Source organism: Mercenaria mercenaria, chromosome 2 (genome assembly GCF_021730395.1).
Source record: "Mercenaria mercenaria strain notata chromosome 2, MADL_Memer_1, whole genome shotgun sequence".
In the NCBI taxonomy this organism is placed as follows: Eukaryota; Metazoa; Mollusca; class Bivalvia; order Venerida; family Veneridae; genus Mercenaria; species Mercenaria mercenaria.
In genome coordinates this window covers 63,168,221-63,183,378 of record NC_069362.1, presented here as the reverse complement: position 1 = coordinate 63,183,378, position 15,158 = coordinate 63,168,221, and the positions used below count along the sequence as shown (strand labels likewise).

At 35.5% G+C, this 15,158-nt stretch overlaps 1 protein-coding gene across 4 annotated transcripts in view; it reads left to right on the top strand.

Annotated features, from left to right (window-relative positions):
• The window catches only part of LOC123564117 (calcium-regulated heat-stable protein 1-like), a 46,143-nt gene extending 32,213 nt beyond the window's left edge, over nucleotides 1-13,930 (top strand). For all 4 annotated transcript variants that reach the window (XM_045357449.2, XM_045357452.2, XM_045357450.2 and 1 more), the window contains exons 2-4: nucleotides 823-985; nucleotides 8,017-8,139; nucleotides 9,634-13,930. In XM_045357449.2, the coding sequence (XP_045213384.1) occupies nucleotides 828-985; nucleotides 8,017-8,139; nucleotides 9,634-9,799 (447 nt within the window). In that variant the 5' untranslated portion in view covers nucleotides 823-827 and the 3' untranslated portion in view covers nucleotides 9,800-13,930. The remainder of the gene's footprint in view (nucleotides 1-822; nucleotides 986-8,016; nucleotides 8,140-9,633) is intronic.
• The last annotated feature ends 1,228 nt before the right edge of the window (nucleotides 13,931-15,158 follow it).

Genomic DNA, 15,158 nt, shown 5'->3' with positions numbered 1-15,158 from the left:
TCTGAAAGTAGCATAAACTTTTCCAATACAAGTGGACATTTAAATATATATTTGAACAAGTGCCTAACTGTTTAGTGGTTGTACATGTATGTTACATTGAAACAAATCAAAGATGCATTTTCATAGTTGAGGCTGAAGTAGAAGTGAGGGTCATTCTAACCAATTTGTTTGTCTAAAATGAGTTTTTGCCATTTATTGGAACTTTATATTCTATCCTGAATAATTTATTGATACATTTGTGAGGTAGTTAGATAATATGTCCTACTAACATGAAAAAGGATTAATGTTTTTATAATAACTTGTTTATCCTAGAAACAACTCCACAGTATGTCAGCATCAGTTATAGATTTGTTTACACCAATCTTGCTGGAATTCTTAGTTATGTTGTATTATGATATGTGTAAATCATTTTCAGAGAGAGAAAAAAGTGTTAATGCAGAGGTAATTGTATTTTCAGTGGTTGTAAAGCCTGACTGAATGAGAACAGTTTTGAATTATTAACACTTGAAACAAAATTAAAAGTGGAAGTTTTCTGCTAAAATGCTGTTGGAATGTGTTGTATGATGAAGAATTGATGTAGGAGTTTACCCTCTTTTTGTTATTTTTGTATAAAGAGACCTGTATATAAGCTGGAAATGAAAAAAAAAACTTGAGAATTGGAACACCTGTATGGACAAATTAATGTATGATTTCCAGTAGTGTTCTGTAATCTCTACCAATGCTATATAATTGTTTTATGTTAATTTCAGACACTTCCTAATTTGTATTTATAGAGATATAGTCGATATGTTCACATGATGACATTGTTTGTTACTATTTCAGGAAAGATGTCGTCAGGGTTACCAGATGCGCAGGCTGTTAATAATGCCAAGATTTCTCAAGTTTCCCAAGAGCAAGTTCCACATTCACCTGTAGGCTCTCCAATTCACAACAAGTTTCTAGTGCCGAGTCCTGTACCAACTCGAAGAAATAGAACTTACTCACAGTAAGACTTTTTGCAGCAGATAATTGTATGACTGTAGCATTCTTGGGTGATTAGGGATAGCATTGATCTACGGATCATGGGGTGGTGAGTTAGACCCCTTCGGGAAAGATATGACGATTTGATGAGTCTTTTTCATGATATATACTTGCGCACCTCCTATTTTTTGTTTGGCTCCACCCACCCACCCCTATTTCCAGAGTTATGGCCCTTGAAATAGTCACAAATGCACATTTTCACCTTGTGACATGCCTAGCTCAAAAATTATTTGATATAAATTGATGAAAACTTGCACGAGTCTTTATTAAGGTATAAACTTGTGCATCTCCTATTTTTCGTATGGCTCCACCCCCTATTTCCAAAGTTAGGGTCCCTGAAATAGTCAAAAATGCATATTTTTGCACTAATTACAGAGTTATAGCCCTTAAAATAGCCAAAATAGTGGATTTTTTGCTTGTGATGTTCATATAGCTAAAAAAATATACGGCCTAGAAGAATGAATCCTTTATATAAATGTTTGTTGAGGCTATAGTACCCCTTAAAGACTGCCAACATTTGATATATTGCCCCTTATTTGTAACAAATGTACAAGCTGGGGCACACCCTGTGTCCTACAGACACATTCTAGTTTAAATGTACAATATTTAATTGTGTGGGAGTGTTCATGGAACTGCTACATGTTGCAAGAGACATTGTACAATGCAATCAAAACAAATCAGAAGTTGAAATTTGATCCTTGTCTTCTCTATTCCACAATTTGTTCAGGGAATTGCAATCTTAGCATCAGTAATTTGATCTTTTTAGCTCGACTATTCAAAGAATAGTCTAGCTATTCTACTCACCCTGGCGTCGGCGTCGGCGTCACACCTTGGTTAAGTTTTTGCATGCAAGTACATACAGCTATCATTTAAAGGCATATAGCTTTGAAACTTATTTATTCTTTTTCTAGGTCAATTACCAACCTCACTGGGTCAAGTTCCATAACTAACATGTATTTTGAGCAAATTATGCCCCCTTTTGGACTTAGAAAATTTTGGTTAAAGTTTTACATGCAAGTTACTATCTCCAAAACTAGTGCAGATATTGAATTGAAACTTCACATGTGTCTTCGGGGTTATAAAACTAGTTAATAGCACTAAGTCCCATAACTCTGACCTTCATTTTGGCCAAATTTTGCCCCCTTTTGGACTTAGAAAATTCTGGTTAAAGTTTTGCGTGCAAGTACATACAGCTATTACTAAAAGGCATATAAATTTGAAACTTATTTTTTCTTTTTCTAGATCAATTACCTACCTCACTGGATCAAGTCCCATAACTCTGACATGTATTTTGGGCAAATTATGCCCCCTTTTGGACTTAGAAAATCCTGGTTAAAGTTTTACATGCAAGTTACTATCTCCAAAACTAATGCAGATATTGAATTGAAACTTTACATGTGTCTTCGGGGTTATAAAACTAGTTGATAGCACCAAGTCCCATAACTCTGACCTTCATTTTGGCCAAATTATGCCCCCTTTTGGACTTAGAAAATTCTGGTTGAAGTTTTGCATGCAAGTACATACAGCTATTACTAAAAGGCATGTAGATTTGAAACTTATTTTTTCTTTTTTTAGATCAATAACCTACCTCACTGGGTCAAGTCCCATAACTCTGACATGTATTTTGGGCAAATTATGCCCCCTTTTGGACTTAGAAAATCCTGGTTAAAGTTTTACATGCAAGTTACTATCTCCAGAACTAATACAGAATATTAAATTGAAACTTAAAACTCTTTTGATATTTAACATTTTGGGTAATAATTTCCTGCTTCTGTGACAATATTTCGAATAGTCGAGCTTGGCTGTCTTACGGACAGCTCTTGTTAGTTTATCAATGCCCTGATTTTATACAGGAGACTGTTAATTGCCTCATTGATGTCTGTTGGTTCTGGATTCATCTGTTGGTTACTAATCAATATTAGAATGAGAGACCAATAAACTCATTTGCATTGTATTTATCCCCTCGCCCCTTCCGCCCCTTCCCTTCCGCTGCTGAGATTAATTACAGAAAAATTCTGCCTTTATAGGTGGCCAGGTAATGTTTCATATCATTAGTCTCTGTGTTGGGTATAATATTGTTTTGCTCATGGTGTCTGTCAGTATGTCAGTCCATCGGTCATCGGTTGACAATTGTATTTCGCATCAATATCTAAAGAACACTTTGGTCTACAGTGGTCAGACTGCATAGGAAACCTGTGATTACTAGATTGCTTTAGTTTCTTGTGCCTTTAACCCTTTTAATGCTAGACACGACTGATTCTGCCTTTGCGACCAGTGTAGATCATGATCAGCCTGCACATTCATGCAATCTGATCAAGATCTGTACTGTTCGCCATTTCGGTCATATATTTTGGTGAGCACCCCTTTTAACAGTAAATGGTACTATCCAAATTGAAAGATAGACAAGTCCATTATAGAAATTTAGCAGGGTAAAGGTCAGTAGTATCCCATAACTGCAACAGTACAAACCACCAAAACATAATCTTTAAGACTTGTGTGGGCTTGTCGCATGTTTGTTTATATAGTTCTAAAGGGGCTGCCAGAGATAAAAATAGAAATACCTTTATACAACTTCTCCTTTTACCTAATCAAGGCCTTTGAGTGGTTTGTCGTCTAATTTACCACAGTTCAGAGTTCAGATGCGTAGGAATTGAACCACAAGGGTGTTTGCCCGAGTGGTTACTGAAGCATCTGAACGATCAGGCCTATGATTTTTCAGGACTGGTCCTGATTTCAGACATTTGTCTGCGTGAATTACTGTATATAATTTAATTGAAAAAGGACATTTCAGGCTTTAGAATGTATACTTTCAGGCTTTTGATTTTTGACCAAATCCCAGGCCTGAACAATGAACCGTGGTAAATTAGACGATAAATCACAAGAAGGCCTTGATTGTTTTCATTCTGACATGCTCATTGACATGTTTGATAAATATTATGCTGGACTTCATTTACCCGAGGAGTAATGAACCGTACACCATGCAGCAATTTGACGTCATAATTGATGTCATAATGCTCTCTTACCGGTCCGCGCATCAACCATTGTTTATTGAAGAATATACAGAGCTTGATTTCATTGTTGGTTTAACTGGAAATCAAATCAAGCCATGTTAGAATTCAAAATCATATGAGTGACTTAAATAATGATTGCCTTGTTAGCTCGACTATTCATAGAATAGTGAGCTATTGCACTCGCCCATGCGTCGGCGTCCGCGTCCACGTCCCGATTTGGTTAAGGTTTTGTATGAAAGCTGGTATCTCAGTAACCACTTGTGGGAATGGATTGAAACTTCACACACTTATTCACTGTGACAAACTGACTTACATTGCACAGGTTCCATAACTCTATTTTGCTTTTTTACAAAATTATGCCCCTTTTTCGACTTAGAAATTTTTGGTTAAGGTTTTGTATGTAAGCTGGTAACTCAGTAACCACTTGTGGGAATTGATTGAAACTTCACACACTTATTCACTGTGATGAACTGATCTACATTGCAAAGGTTCCATAACTCTATTTTGCTTTTTTACAAAATTATGCCCCTTTTTCGACTTAGAAATTATTGGTTAAGGTTTTGTATGTAAGCTGGTATCTCAGTACTTACTAATGGGAATGGATTGAAACTTCACATACTTGTTCACTATCATGATCTGACATGCACAAAGCAAGTCCCATAACTCTACTCTCTTTTTTTTTCAAAATTATGCCCCTTTTTCGACTTAGCAGTTTTTGGTTAAATTTTGTATGTAATCTGATATCTCAGTATCCACTAATTGGAATGGATTGAAACTTCACACACTTGTTCACTGTCATGATCTAACATGCACTGTGAAGGTCCCATAACTCTACTTGGCATTTTTACAAAATTATGCCCCTTTGACTTAGCAGTTTTTTGTTAAGTTTTTGTATGTAAGCTGGTATCTCAGTATCCACAAATTGGAAAGGATTGAAACTTCACACACTTGTTCACTGTCATGATATGACATGCAGTACAGAGGTTCAATACCTCTACTTTGCATTTTACAAAATTTTGCCCCTTTTTCAACTTTTGTATTCATTCAATTGACAAGGCTGTTGAATAGTCGAGCGTTGCTGTCCTCCGACAGCTCTTGTTTAGTATATTGTCCCCTAATTTGTAGAGGAATTTGTAGAATCTGGCAAGTGTTTTTAGCTCAACTTATAAAAACAGGTGATAGCATCAAGTCCCATAATTCTGACATGCATTAAGTACATACAGCTATCATTTAATGGCATATAACTTTGAAACTTTTTTCTTTTTCTAGGTCAATAACCAACCTCACTGGGTCAAGTGCCATAACTGACATGTATATTGGCCAAATCATGTCCCCTTTTGGACAAATCCTGGTTGAAGTTTTGCATGCAAGTTACTATCTCCAAAACTAATGTTGATACTGAATTGAAACTTCACATGTGTCTTCGGGGTTATAAAACTAGCTGGAAGCATCAAGTCCCATAATTCTGACAATGCATCTTGGCCTAATTCTGCCCCCTTTTGGACGTAGAAAATCCTGGTTAAAGTTTTGCATACAAGTTGAAGTTCCTATCTCAAAAATTAATGCAAATATTGAATTGAACTTCACATGTTTTTTCAGGTTTATAAAACTAGGTCGTAGCATCAAGTCCCATAACTCTGACATGTATTTTGCAACATTATGTCAAAAACATCTGGTTAAAGTTTGCCTGTAAGTTACTATCTCCAACACTTATGCAGATACTGGATTTAACTCTATAGATATGTTAATATTTATGGTAATATTCCTGCTTCTGGAACAACAATTGGGATAGTCGAGCATTGGCTTTTTTGCGGACGGCTCTTGTTCGTGAAAAATGTCCCTTAGAGGGTGAAGTTGTTAACTCACATTACTATTGCTTGTTTTCTTATAGTCAAGCTCTCTGATTGTATTTTTAGCTTGGCTCATGGTGAGCTTTTGTGACCGCTCAATGTCCGTCTTCAGTCATGTATTGTCTGTTGTGTGATGTGCGTTGTCACTCCGTCAACAATTTCTAAACAAATCTTCTTCAAAACCACAGGGCAGATATACATCAAACTTCACAGGAATGATCCCTTTCAGAATTGTTCAAAGAATTGAATTCCACACAGAACTCTGCTTGCCATGGCAGCCAAAAGGAAAAACAGCCCCTGGGTTGAAAAGAGCCCCACCCCGGGGGTCCCAAGTTTTACATAGACTTATATAGGAAAAAAACACTTTAAAGATCTTCTCATCTGAAACCATAAGACCAAGGCCTTTGATATTTGGTATGTAGCATTGCCTTGTGGTCCTCTACCAAGATTGTTAAAATTACTAAACTGGGGTGAAAAGAGGCCCCATCCCGGGGGTGTCTCCAGTTTTACATACACTTATATAGGGAAAAAACATTAAAAATCTTGTTGCCTGAAACTGCAAGGTCTAGGCTTTTGATATTGCATTGCCTAGTGGTCCTCTACCAAAATTTTTCAAATTATGCCCCTTGGGTGAAACTTGTATATGAGTTATATAGGAAAAAAATACTTCAAAAATTATCTGATCATATTTCCTAGATGTTTGATTATACATGTAATTACCTGATGACCCCAAGTAATTAGGGGTCACTTGACTGTGACCTTGGCCTAATTTCTTGTTTTATAGGATACAGCCTTGAAATTTGGATGACATAATTATACAGTTTTGCACACCAGTCTTAACACTGACTTTCATTATGTCTTTCCCCGCTGGGGGAGACATATTGTTTTTGTCCTGTCCGTCCATCCATCACACTTCATTTCCGACCAATAACTGGAGAACCATTTGACCAATAACCTTCATACTTCATAGGGTAGCAGGGCTTATGGAGTAGACAACCCTTATTGTTTTTGGGGTCACTCCATCAAAGGTCAAAGTCACAGGGGCCTGAACATGGAAAACCAATTCCGATCAATAACTTGAGAACCACTTGACCCAGAATGTTGAAACTTCATAGTATGATTGGACATGCAGAGTAGATGACCCTGATTGTTTTGGGGATCTCTCCATCAAAGGTCAAGGTCACAGAGTGCTGAACCTAGAAAACCCTTTCCAATCAATAACTTGAGAGCCACTTGACGCAGAATGTTTAAACTTAATAGGGTAATTGGACATGCAGAGCAGTTGACACCTATTGATTTTAGAGTCACTTTATTAAAGGTCAAGGTCACAGGGGCCTGAACATGTAAAACCATTTCTGATCAATAACTTGAGAACCACTTGACCCAGAATGTCGGAACTTCATAGGATGATTAGACATGCAGAGAAGATGACCTCTATTGGTTTTGGGGTCACTCTATTAAAGGTCAAGGTCATAGCGGACAGAACATTGAAATCCATTTCCGATCAATAACTTGAGAACTATTTGACCTAGAACCTTCAAACTTAATAGGGTGAAAGGACTTACAGAGCAGATGACCCTGTTATTTTTAAGGTCACTCCATCAAAGGTCAAGGTCACAGGGGGCTGAACACTTTTGAGTCAATAACTTGAGAACCACTTGACCCAGAATGTTGAAACCTAGTAGGATGATTGAACATGCAGTGTAGATGACCCTACTGATTTTGGGGTCACTTGATCAAAGGTCAAGGCCAAAGGGGCTTGAACATGGAAAACAGTTTCCAATTCATAACTTGAGAACTGCTAGACCCCTAAAGTTGAAATTTAGTGGGATGTTTGGACATGCCAAGTAGATGATCACTATTGCAGCCAACCATCAGTGTCTCTTTGACTTTCCCTCATGTTCCCTATTGACTTCTTGCCTATACATGTAACAACTATGCTGTGGGGGAGACATGCACTTTTCTACAAAAGCATCTTCTAGTTGACAATGAGTGTGAACTACTGACCTACTTTCTTAATATTTTAGCATCAGTTTGACATTTGAAACATGTAGCTCATATTACTCAGGTGAGCGATCCAAGGTCATCATGATGCTCTTGTTAAGGTATATAATGGTGCCATTTGAATATTTCAGAACAGAGAGGGCAAAGGATGCGGAGATTTGCTATGGCAAAGTGCAAGAATTCTGTAGAAATAAGGGCCATGGATTTATTATTGAAGACAATACAAATGATAAAATATTTGTACACATATCAGAGTAAGTTGCTAGTTTTCTGTTGCTGGTTTGTCTGTTGAGACTGACTAGAGTTGTCACAGCTGAAGTTTTAAAAAGGCACCCTTGCATATGTAGATATACGGTATGTATCAGAAATGACAAAGCAAGATGCCTTCAGACTTCACACATATCGTACGTTGACCTCACAGGGCAAGTTACATTATTCAAGTTTATATTTTGTCAAAGTAATGCCGCTTTTATCACATAAGTCTTGTAACAGTTTCGCATGTAAACATGTTTCAGAAAAATTACATGACCAAACATTTTCATATTCTCAATCTCAATCACATCTGTCGCATCATGGGATGACCCCACATCGTAAGTTGCATAACTCGAGCTTACATTTAAGCAAAATTATGCCCCCTTTTCAAGTTTTGCTAAAGCTTCTGTATGTAAGCAAGTGTTAGGTGGAAGCTAGGGCTTCAAATAGGCAAGCACATTACACAGCTCTTGTTTTATTTCAGACGACGGTCCCATTCTCAAAGGTCGAGGTCATAGTTCAATGTCATATGTCTAAAAATCACTTATAGCAGGCCAAACTTTGTAATACAATGTATATTGTTGATTTTGAAATAACTTACACTGATCATCAATGTTCCTCATGAAAGGTTGTCGATGTTCCTCAGGGGAGCAACCCAGGACCATTTTGGTCCTTGTGTTTTGAGGAAGTTATGTTTAAGGTAGTTCTGCACGTCTGGATCAAATTTTTTTCTACAATGTAGAATTTGATTAAGCATTGATTTTTCAAAACTTCAGAATATACCAAGAAAATTCAGCAAATAAAAAAGATAGGGTCGTGTGCTTGATTTTTTGCTAGACTGATTTGAAAAATTTGGACCTCAAACAGTATTTCATAATGGGAGTCTATGGGAAAATCATAACTTTCATAAAATTTTCACGAATAGAAATTTTTCTACAATGTAGATTTTGATGAAACTTCTCACAGTTGTAAATAAACATATGGCCTATGATTTGGTGAAATAAAATGTATAGGTCCGTGTGCTTATTTTTGAGATATTTGACCAAGATTAAAGTGAAGCGGACATTTCACGCTAATTTTAGGACATTTTTTTAAAAAAATTTAACGTGTCATATGTTTTAATATCATATTTTGACTTTATAAATATAGCAACAGTACTATTGTAATAAATTTACTCAGGTTTTGATTAAATCATAAAATTATTTTCATTTCCGTACGCCAAATCCAGGCTTTATTCTACGTTTTCCGGATAAATGACGTTACACCATCACTTCCGGTTTATCAGACGTGCAGAACTACCTTAAGCTTCGTGTGTTCAGTTCTGGTCTCAGTGGAATTCTCCTTATCACAAAAAGCAATTATACATGTACCTCGGGTTTTATCGGAATTCAAGATAGAACACAAAAAGGGATAAAGATAGAATTAATTTGATGTTTTTGAGCCATTTTCTACTGTTGTATATAGGTCAGTCATGTCTTTCTGTGGTTATTTTTCAGTATTGATGGCGAATATGTACCTAGAGAAGGTGACGATGTCACATTCAGGAAATTACCGTTGCCTTTTAATAAAACCAAGACACAGGCTGTACATGTGGCAATTACTCATCTTGCTCCGGGTGTGTCGCACGAGACATGGAGTTCCAATCAGTCGCCAAGACCATGAGTTGCTCCAATGTTGAACTAACTTTCATACAGAAATGATATGCAAAGTAGCAAGTTGTTTACAGTGGTACTCTTGATTGTAAAAGCATTGTTATATAGAACAAAAAAAAAAGATTTGTCTGAATTTGCATGTTTTAAAACATTTTTTACAATGAACAGAAAATTAATTGGCCTTAACTTCATACTATTTATTTAAACTATCAAATATGTAATGATTTATATTCCCGCGAATAATAAAGGGAAGGAAGTTACTGACATGTAATGAAACTGATTAGCAATATAAAAATCCAGAGTACACTGACATGATTGAATATGATTAAGTGGTTTATTTATAATAATGGAACTTTTCGTAAAATTTTAGGATGAGGCAATGTGGTATAATATATGAATATAACTGGATTTAGACTGTATAAATTATTATAACATTGCTGTTCTTGGAAAAAACTATTAATTCCATTTTTGGTACGTCTCAGATGGTGATAAAAGCTAAATTGTTCAATCTCTTTTATGTGATTCTCAGAAAATAAGTATTTTCTCACATGATCATTCAACAACTTCTTGATTGGTAGTGAAATGAGTTGTACAGCTTTTTGCTCTTCAAAAATTTCGTTGTCATTTTTGGCTTAAATAATGAAAAAAAGTACTTTTTCACACAGTCCACAAAGATATGAAATACCAAGCAGATTATTATACTAAATTTACTTTGGTGTTTCCTAGCTCAATTTTTCATAAAGAGCAAAATATCCCATCGTTAAAAATATCTTGGTTTCTCAGGGTATGTCATAGATTTAATTGGTACTTTGTGTATAAAGCTTTACTGTAGGCAAGTTGTGTAGAAAACTAAGGCATGACTTACTCTATGAAGTATGTACAGATTGGTCTTTGGATGTGATTAATTAAAACGAAGATTCCAAGTCCAGAAACTTGGCTGTATAATTCATAAATTGCAGCATAAATCAAATTTTAGGGTTGATGATGACCTGGCCCCGTGTTCACAAAACATTTTCAGTCTCAGCTGAGTTTGATAACGAAACTTTGTTTGTCATTTATATCTAAACAGCATGTTTAAAACTAAATTTTAAGTTAATAACTATTTTCAAATGACTTTTCGGTATTGATGGTCAGTTTCAATTGGAATTAAGTCTTGAAGTTTTAGTAAAACTAATAATAAATTTTCAAGCTCAAACTCAGCTGAGTTCGAAAAATGCTTTGTGAACACGGAGCCTGTTATTCTTCTCAATACCAGAATGGCATGTCAGAATTGGTGTGTATTGGTGCATCATTTGAACAGGCAATCCAATGATATATATTGGCAGCATTGGTGCGGAAAGTAAAACATTTAGTCACATTTACCTCACTCTGTGATGATTCTTGGATTTTTCTTAATGCTAGTAACAATTCTGTAAAAAAAAATGTATGTTAGTAAAAATTAGACAATGTGCTAAATAATTGTTCATATTGAACAAGGCCTAGTTTTGTAAATTGTTGTTTTTTATTTGAGCTCACAGTTACTGAATAGCAGATTTTATATGGTTCACTCTTGTATTTATCAGTAAATTAAGTTAATAACTTTAGAATTATCATTAAACATGAAGACTTTGTCCCATTTAAGAGGACATGTGTCATTCTCTATTTTTACAATGAAAGCTAAATGTATATATTTGTTGCTGCGATTTATGAGTGAGTGCTGGTTTAGCTGTTAAGATTTTATGCATGACCTATTTGTTTACAAGTATTTTCATATTTCTACGCAGAAAAATTGCTTATCAATTGGTTTTCCTCAGTACCATGAATTCTTAACTGCTGTTATTAATTTAAGTGCTATACATCAATTAAGATTTGATTGAATATGTTTGAAAATTATGATATTTGAAAGTAAAAATAAACTCGCATCAACAGTGTTTAGTCCAATGCAAAATGGCTTTCGACAAAGGTTGTACATATCTTCATTGAAATTGAAAGGATTAATGGTTATGTAATACCCAGTCTTCTTAATGTACACATAGGGATGTTTTATTCATATCAATACACAAAGAGGGGAAAGGGGCCTCTTCCTCTTTTTTTTTTTTTTTTTTTTTTTTTTTTTTTTTTGAGGTGGGAGGGGGAAGGGGCCTGTAAATGGCTCCTGCTATAGGATAAAAAAAAGTCTTTGTACAGCTCAACGTTAGAAACGTAACCATTGTCGAAAGGTAATTTTGAATGGGACTATAAAAAACACAAAAGTGTCGGTTAGTAAAGTTTATTTCATAACATGATAGGCTTATTTTTGAAAATGGCAGATTTTTCTGTGTTTCGTTCATTGTTGGGTAACATAACAATTTAGTGAAAATGTGTATGTTTGAATTATTGAAGTTTTTAAAAGCAACTGCTATTGTACTTTGTTTCAGTGTTAAGACACCGGTAAATTTACATTGTGGCAGCTTTAATTGTTCGATCATGACTGAATGATGTATCATACCTATAAAAGTGCTAGACCTTCATTAAAACTCGGTCCTACTATTTTAAATTTGTATTTAAGTTTACTGCTGTTCAGCTGTTACAGATGGCCAAAATGTATATTTGCTGACATTGTATTTATATATTTTTTTAACTTTTATTTTGAATTGATATTGTTATAATTTCCTTGATGGTCCTGATTCTGTATTTATTATCATTGTGAATTTCAGTTTTTATGGGAAAAAAATGACTTCTTTTTGAATTCAGTTAGTATAAACCAATTCTTCTCTTTTTGGCTTTTATCTCACCCTGCAAAGTTTTTGTAACATCTTCAATTCTAAGTTAAGCTCGTCTGTGCTCCTTGTCTGCTTTTAACTTGTAGATGTAATAGAATTAATGGACTGGTGTTCACAAAATTTCTTTTGAAGCTTCTTGTAATGAAGGTTTGTGGTATCCTTTCATGTATCCTTTCATGTTAGTTACTTGGAAAGAATAAGTCCATACTTGCACAGAGTTTCGGGAGCACTGGTTAGGTTAACATGGGAACATTACGTAAATGAAATGTATATAACCCAAATCTGATAACCAGTTATGTCCCTGTGGCCACTTTTTTTATCCAAAACAATTTTTTTTTAAGTGTATAAAAACATAATAATACAGGTTGCATTACTTTGAGGTTCCTGTCTTAAGTGAATGATTAATGCCCATTTTCACCTCCTGTCATAAGTCTAAATTTCTGTCTTTGAATGTTGATAAGTTGATGAATGCAGTATTTTAAGGAAGTCTGTTTAGAGAAAATAGACCTGTATTATTCTTGTATTTTAATATAACTCTTCTAGGTAAGGATTCAATAATATGTAACAGTATATGTGTATTTTGTACCAAGTAGTCAATTACATGTAGTTCCAAAGTCATTGCATTATTTTTTCTACATCATAATTGACTGCTCATAATTGGAAATAATCATAATATTCATTCAGTAACACATACATAATTTTTGATCATTTTCATAACGTTGAATTATTATCAAAACGTTCAGTTAAACAAAAAAAAAATGCTGTAGCTTTAGTTTTTGGTTCTTTGTAAATTTTCGTTTGCAAAATATTCATTTTCCTCTAAATATTTTAAAGCACGTGCAGTACTGTTTATTTTAAGTAAAATAATTCAAAATTTGTAGCAGATGTTACAAAAACAGGACTGATCTCACACAGTGTTAGGTCTGGTGTATACACCATTATGCTAAGTTTTGGAGAAGTGTAGTTCTGTTTTCTTCTTACAGAAATACATTTGAGCCGTGCCATGGGAAAACCAACATAGTGGCTTTGTGACCAGCATGGATCCAGACCAGCCTGCGCATCTGCGCAGTCTGGTCAGGATCCATGCTGTTCACCAACGGTTTCTCTAATTGCAGTAGGTTTTAAAAGCGAACAGCATGGATCCTGACCAGACTGCGCAGATGCGCAGGCTGGTCTGGATCCATGCTGGTCGCAAACCCACTATGTTGGTTTTCTCATGGCACGGCTCATTTAATGCAAAACAATTTATCAGTCCTTCTGTTTTCAGGCTAATTGCATGTTTTATTTTCAGGCAAATTGCATGTTGATTTTGGTTCTGTTTTATCACTGGTTAAATTAAGTTTTCAGTATGTATTATACATCAACACTAATATCAAATAAAAATTTTGGCACAAATTATACATGAAGATGGCTTGTTCTTTTCTTTAATATTCCTTTAAGTCTTTCAAAAGATTGGGTTCAATTCCTGGCTGATTCTGCCTTTGCAACCAGTACAGACCAAGATCAGCCAGCACATCTGATCATGGTCTGCACTGTTCGCTATTCAGTCAGTAAATTTTTAGTGAACATCCCTGTGAATGATAAGTGGTACTGCCCAAATTTAAATATGGACCAGTCCATTTTAGAAATTTAGCAGGGTAAAGGTTAAGTCTTTCAAAAGATTGGGTTCAATTCCTGGCTGATTGCCTCAGTTTACCAGCAAATTACTGGGGGAAAGGTATAACTGTTTTTACAATATGGTCACTCAAAAGCTCCACAGCCCACTCCACTTGCTCAATAGGGATAGTGCAGATCTTGAGATCGCAGGGTCATGAGGAGATCAGCAGGCAAGACGTAAGTTCTCCATGACGATTTTTATAAAAGACTGTGTCTGAAATCATTGGTCCTCCACCTGTGATTCATGTTGGGAAGTTGGCAGTTACTTGTGAAGAACAGGTTTGTACTGGTACAAAATCCAGGAACATTCCACCATTACATAACTGAAATACTGTTTAAAAATGGTGCTAAACCCAAAACAAATCTAAGGCTCCACAGAGCTTTTGTTCATTGCAAGCTCCCCTGAGCACAGAGTGCTCAGTGTGAGTTGTTGTGATCACCCTGTGTCTGGCACTTGGCATCAGTTGTCAACAATTTGATTGTTAACACTCTAGAAGTCACAATTTTGGCCAGATCTTGATGAAACATAGAATGTTACCCTCAATAAAATGTTGGATGCGTTGGTTAAACGGTCATCTGGGGCATGAAAATCTTGTGAACACTTCAGTCTATAGGCCACATTTTCTACCTCATCTTCATAAAACTTTGTATGAAATCGAGGTCAACTTTGAAACTGTTTCTTGAGGTTTTCAACTAGGTCACTTGGTCAGATCATAGAAAAACCTAGAGACATATTGTTTTTGCCCTGTCAGTCTGTCTGTCACACTGCATTTCCGATCAATAACTGAAGAAGCATTTGACCTAGAACCTTCAGACTTCATAGGATGGTAGGGTATATGGAGTAGACGATTCCTATTGATTTTGGGGTCACTTCATTTAAGGTCAAGGTCATAGGGGCCTGAACATGGAAAACCATTTATGATCAATAACTTGAGAACCACTTGACCCAGAATGTTGAAACTTCATAGGATG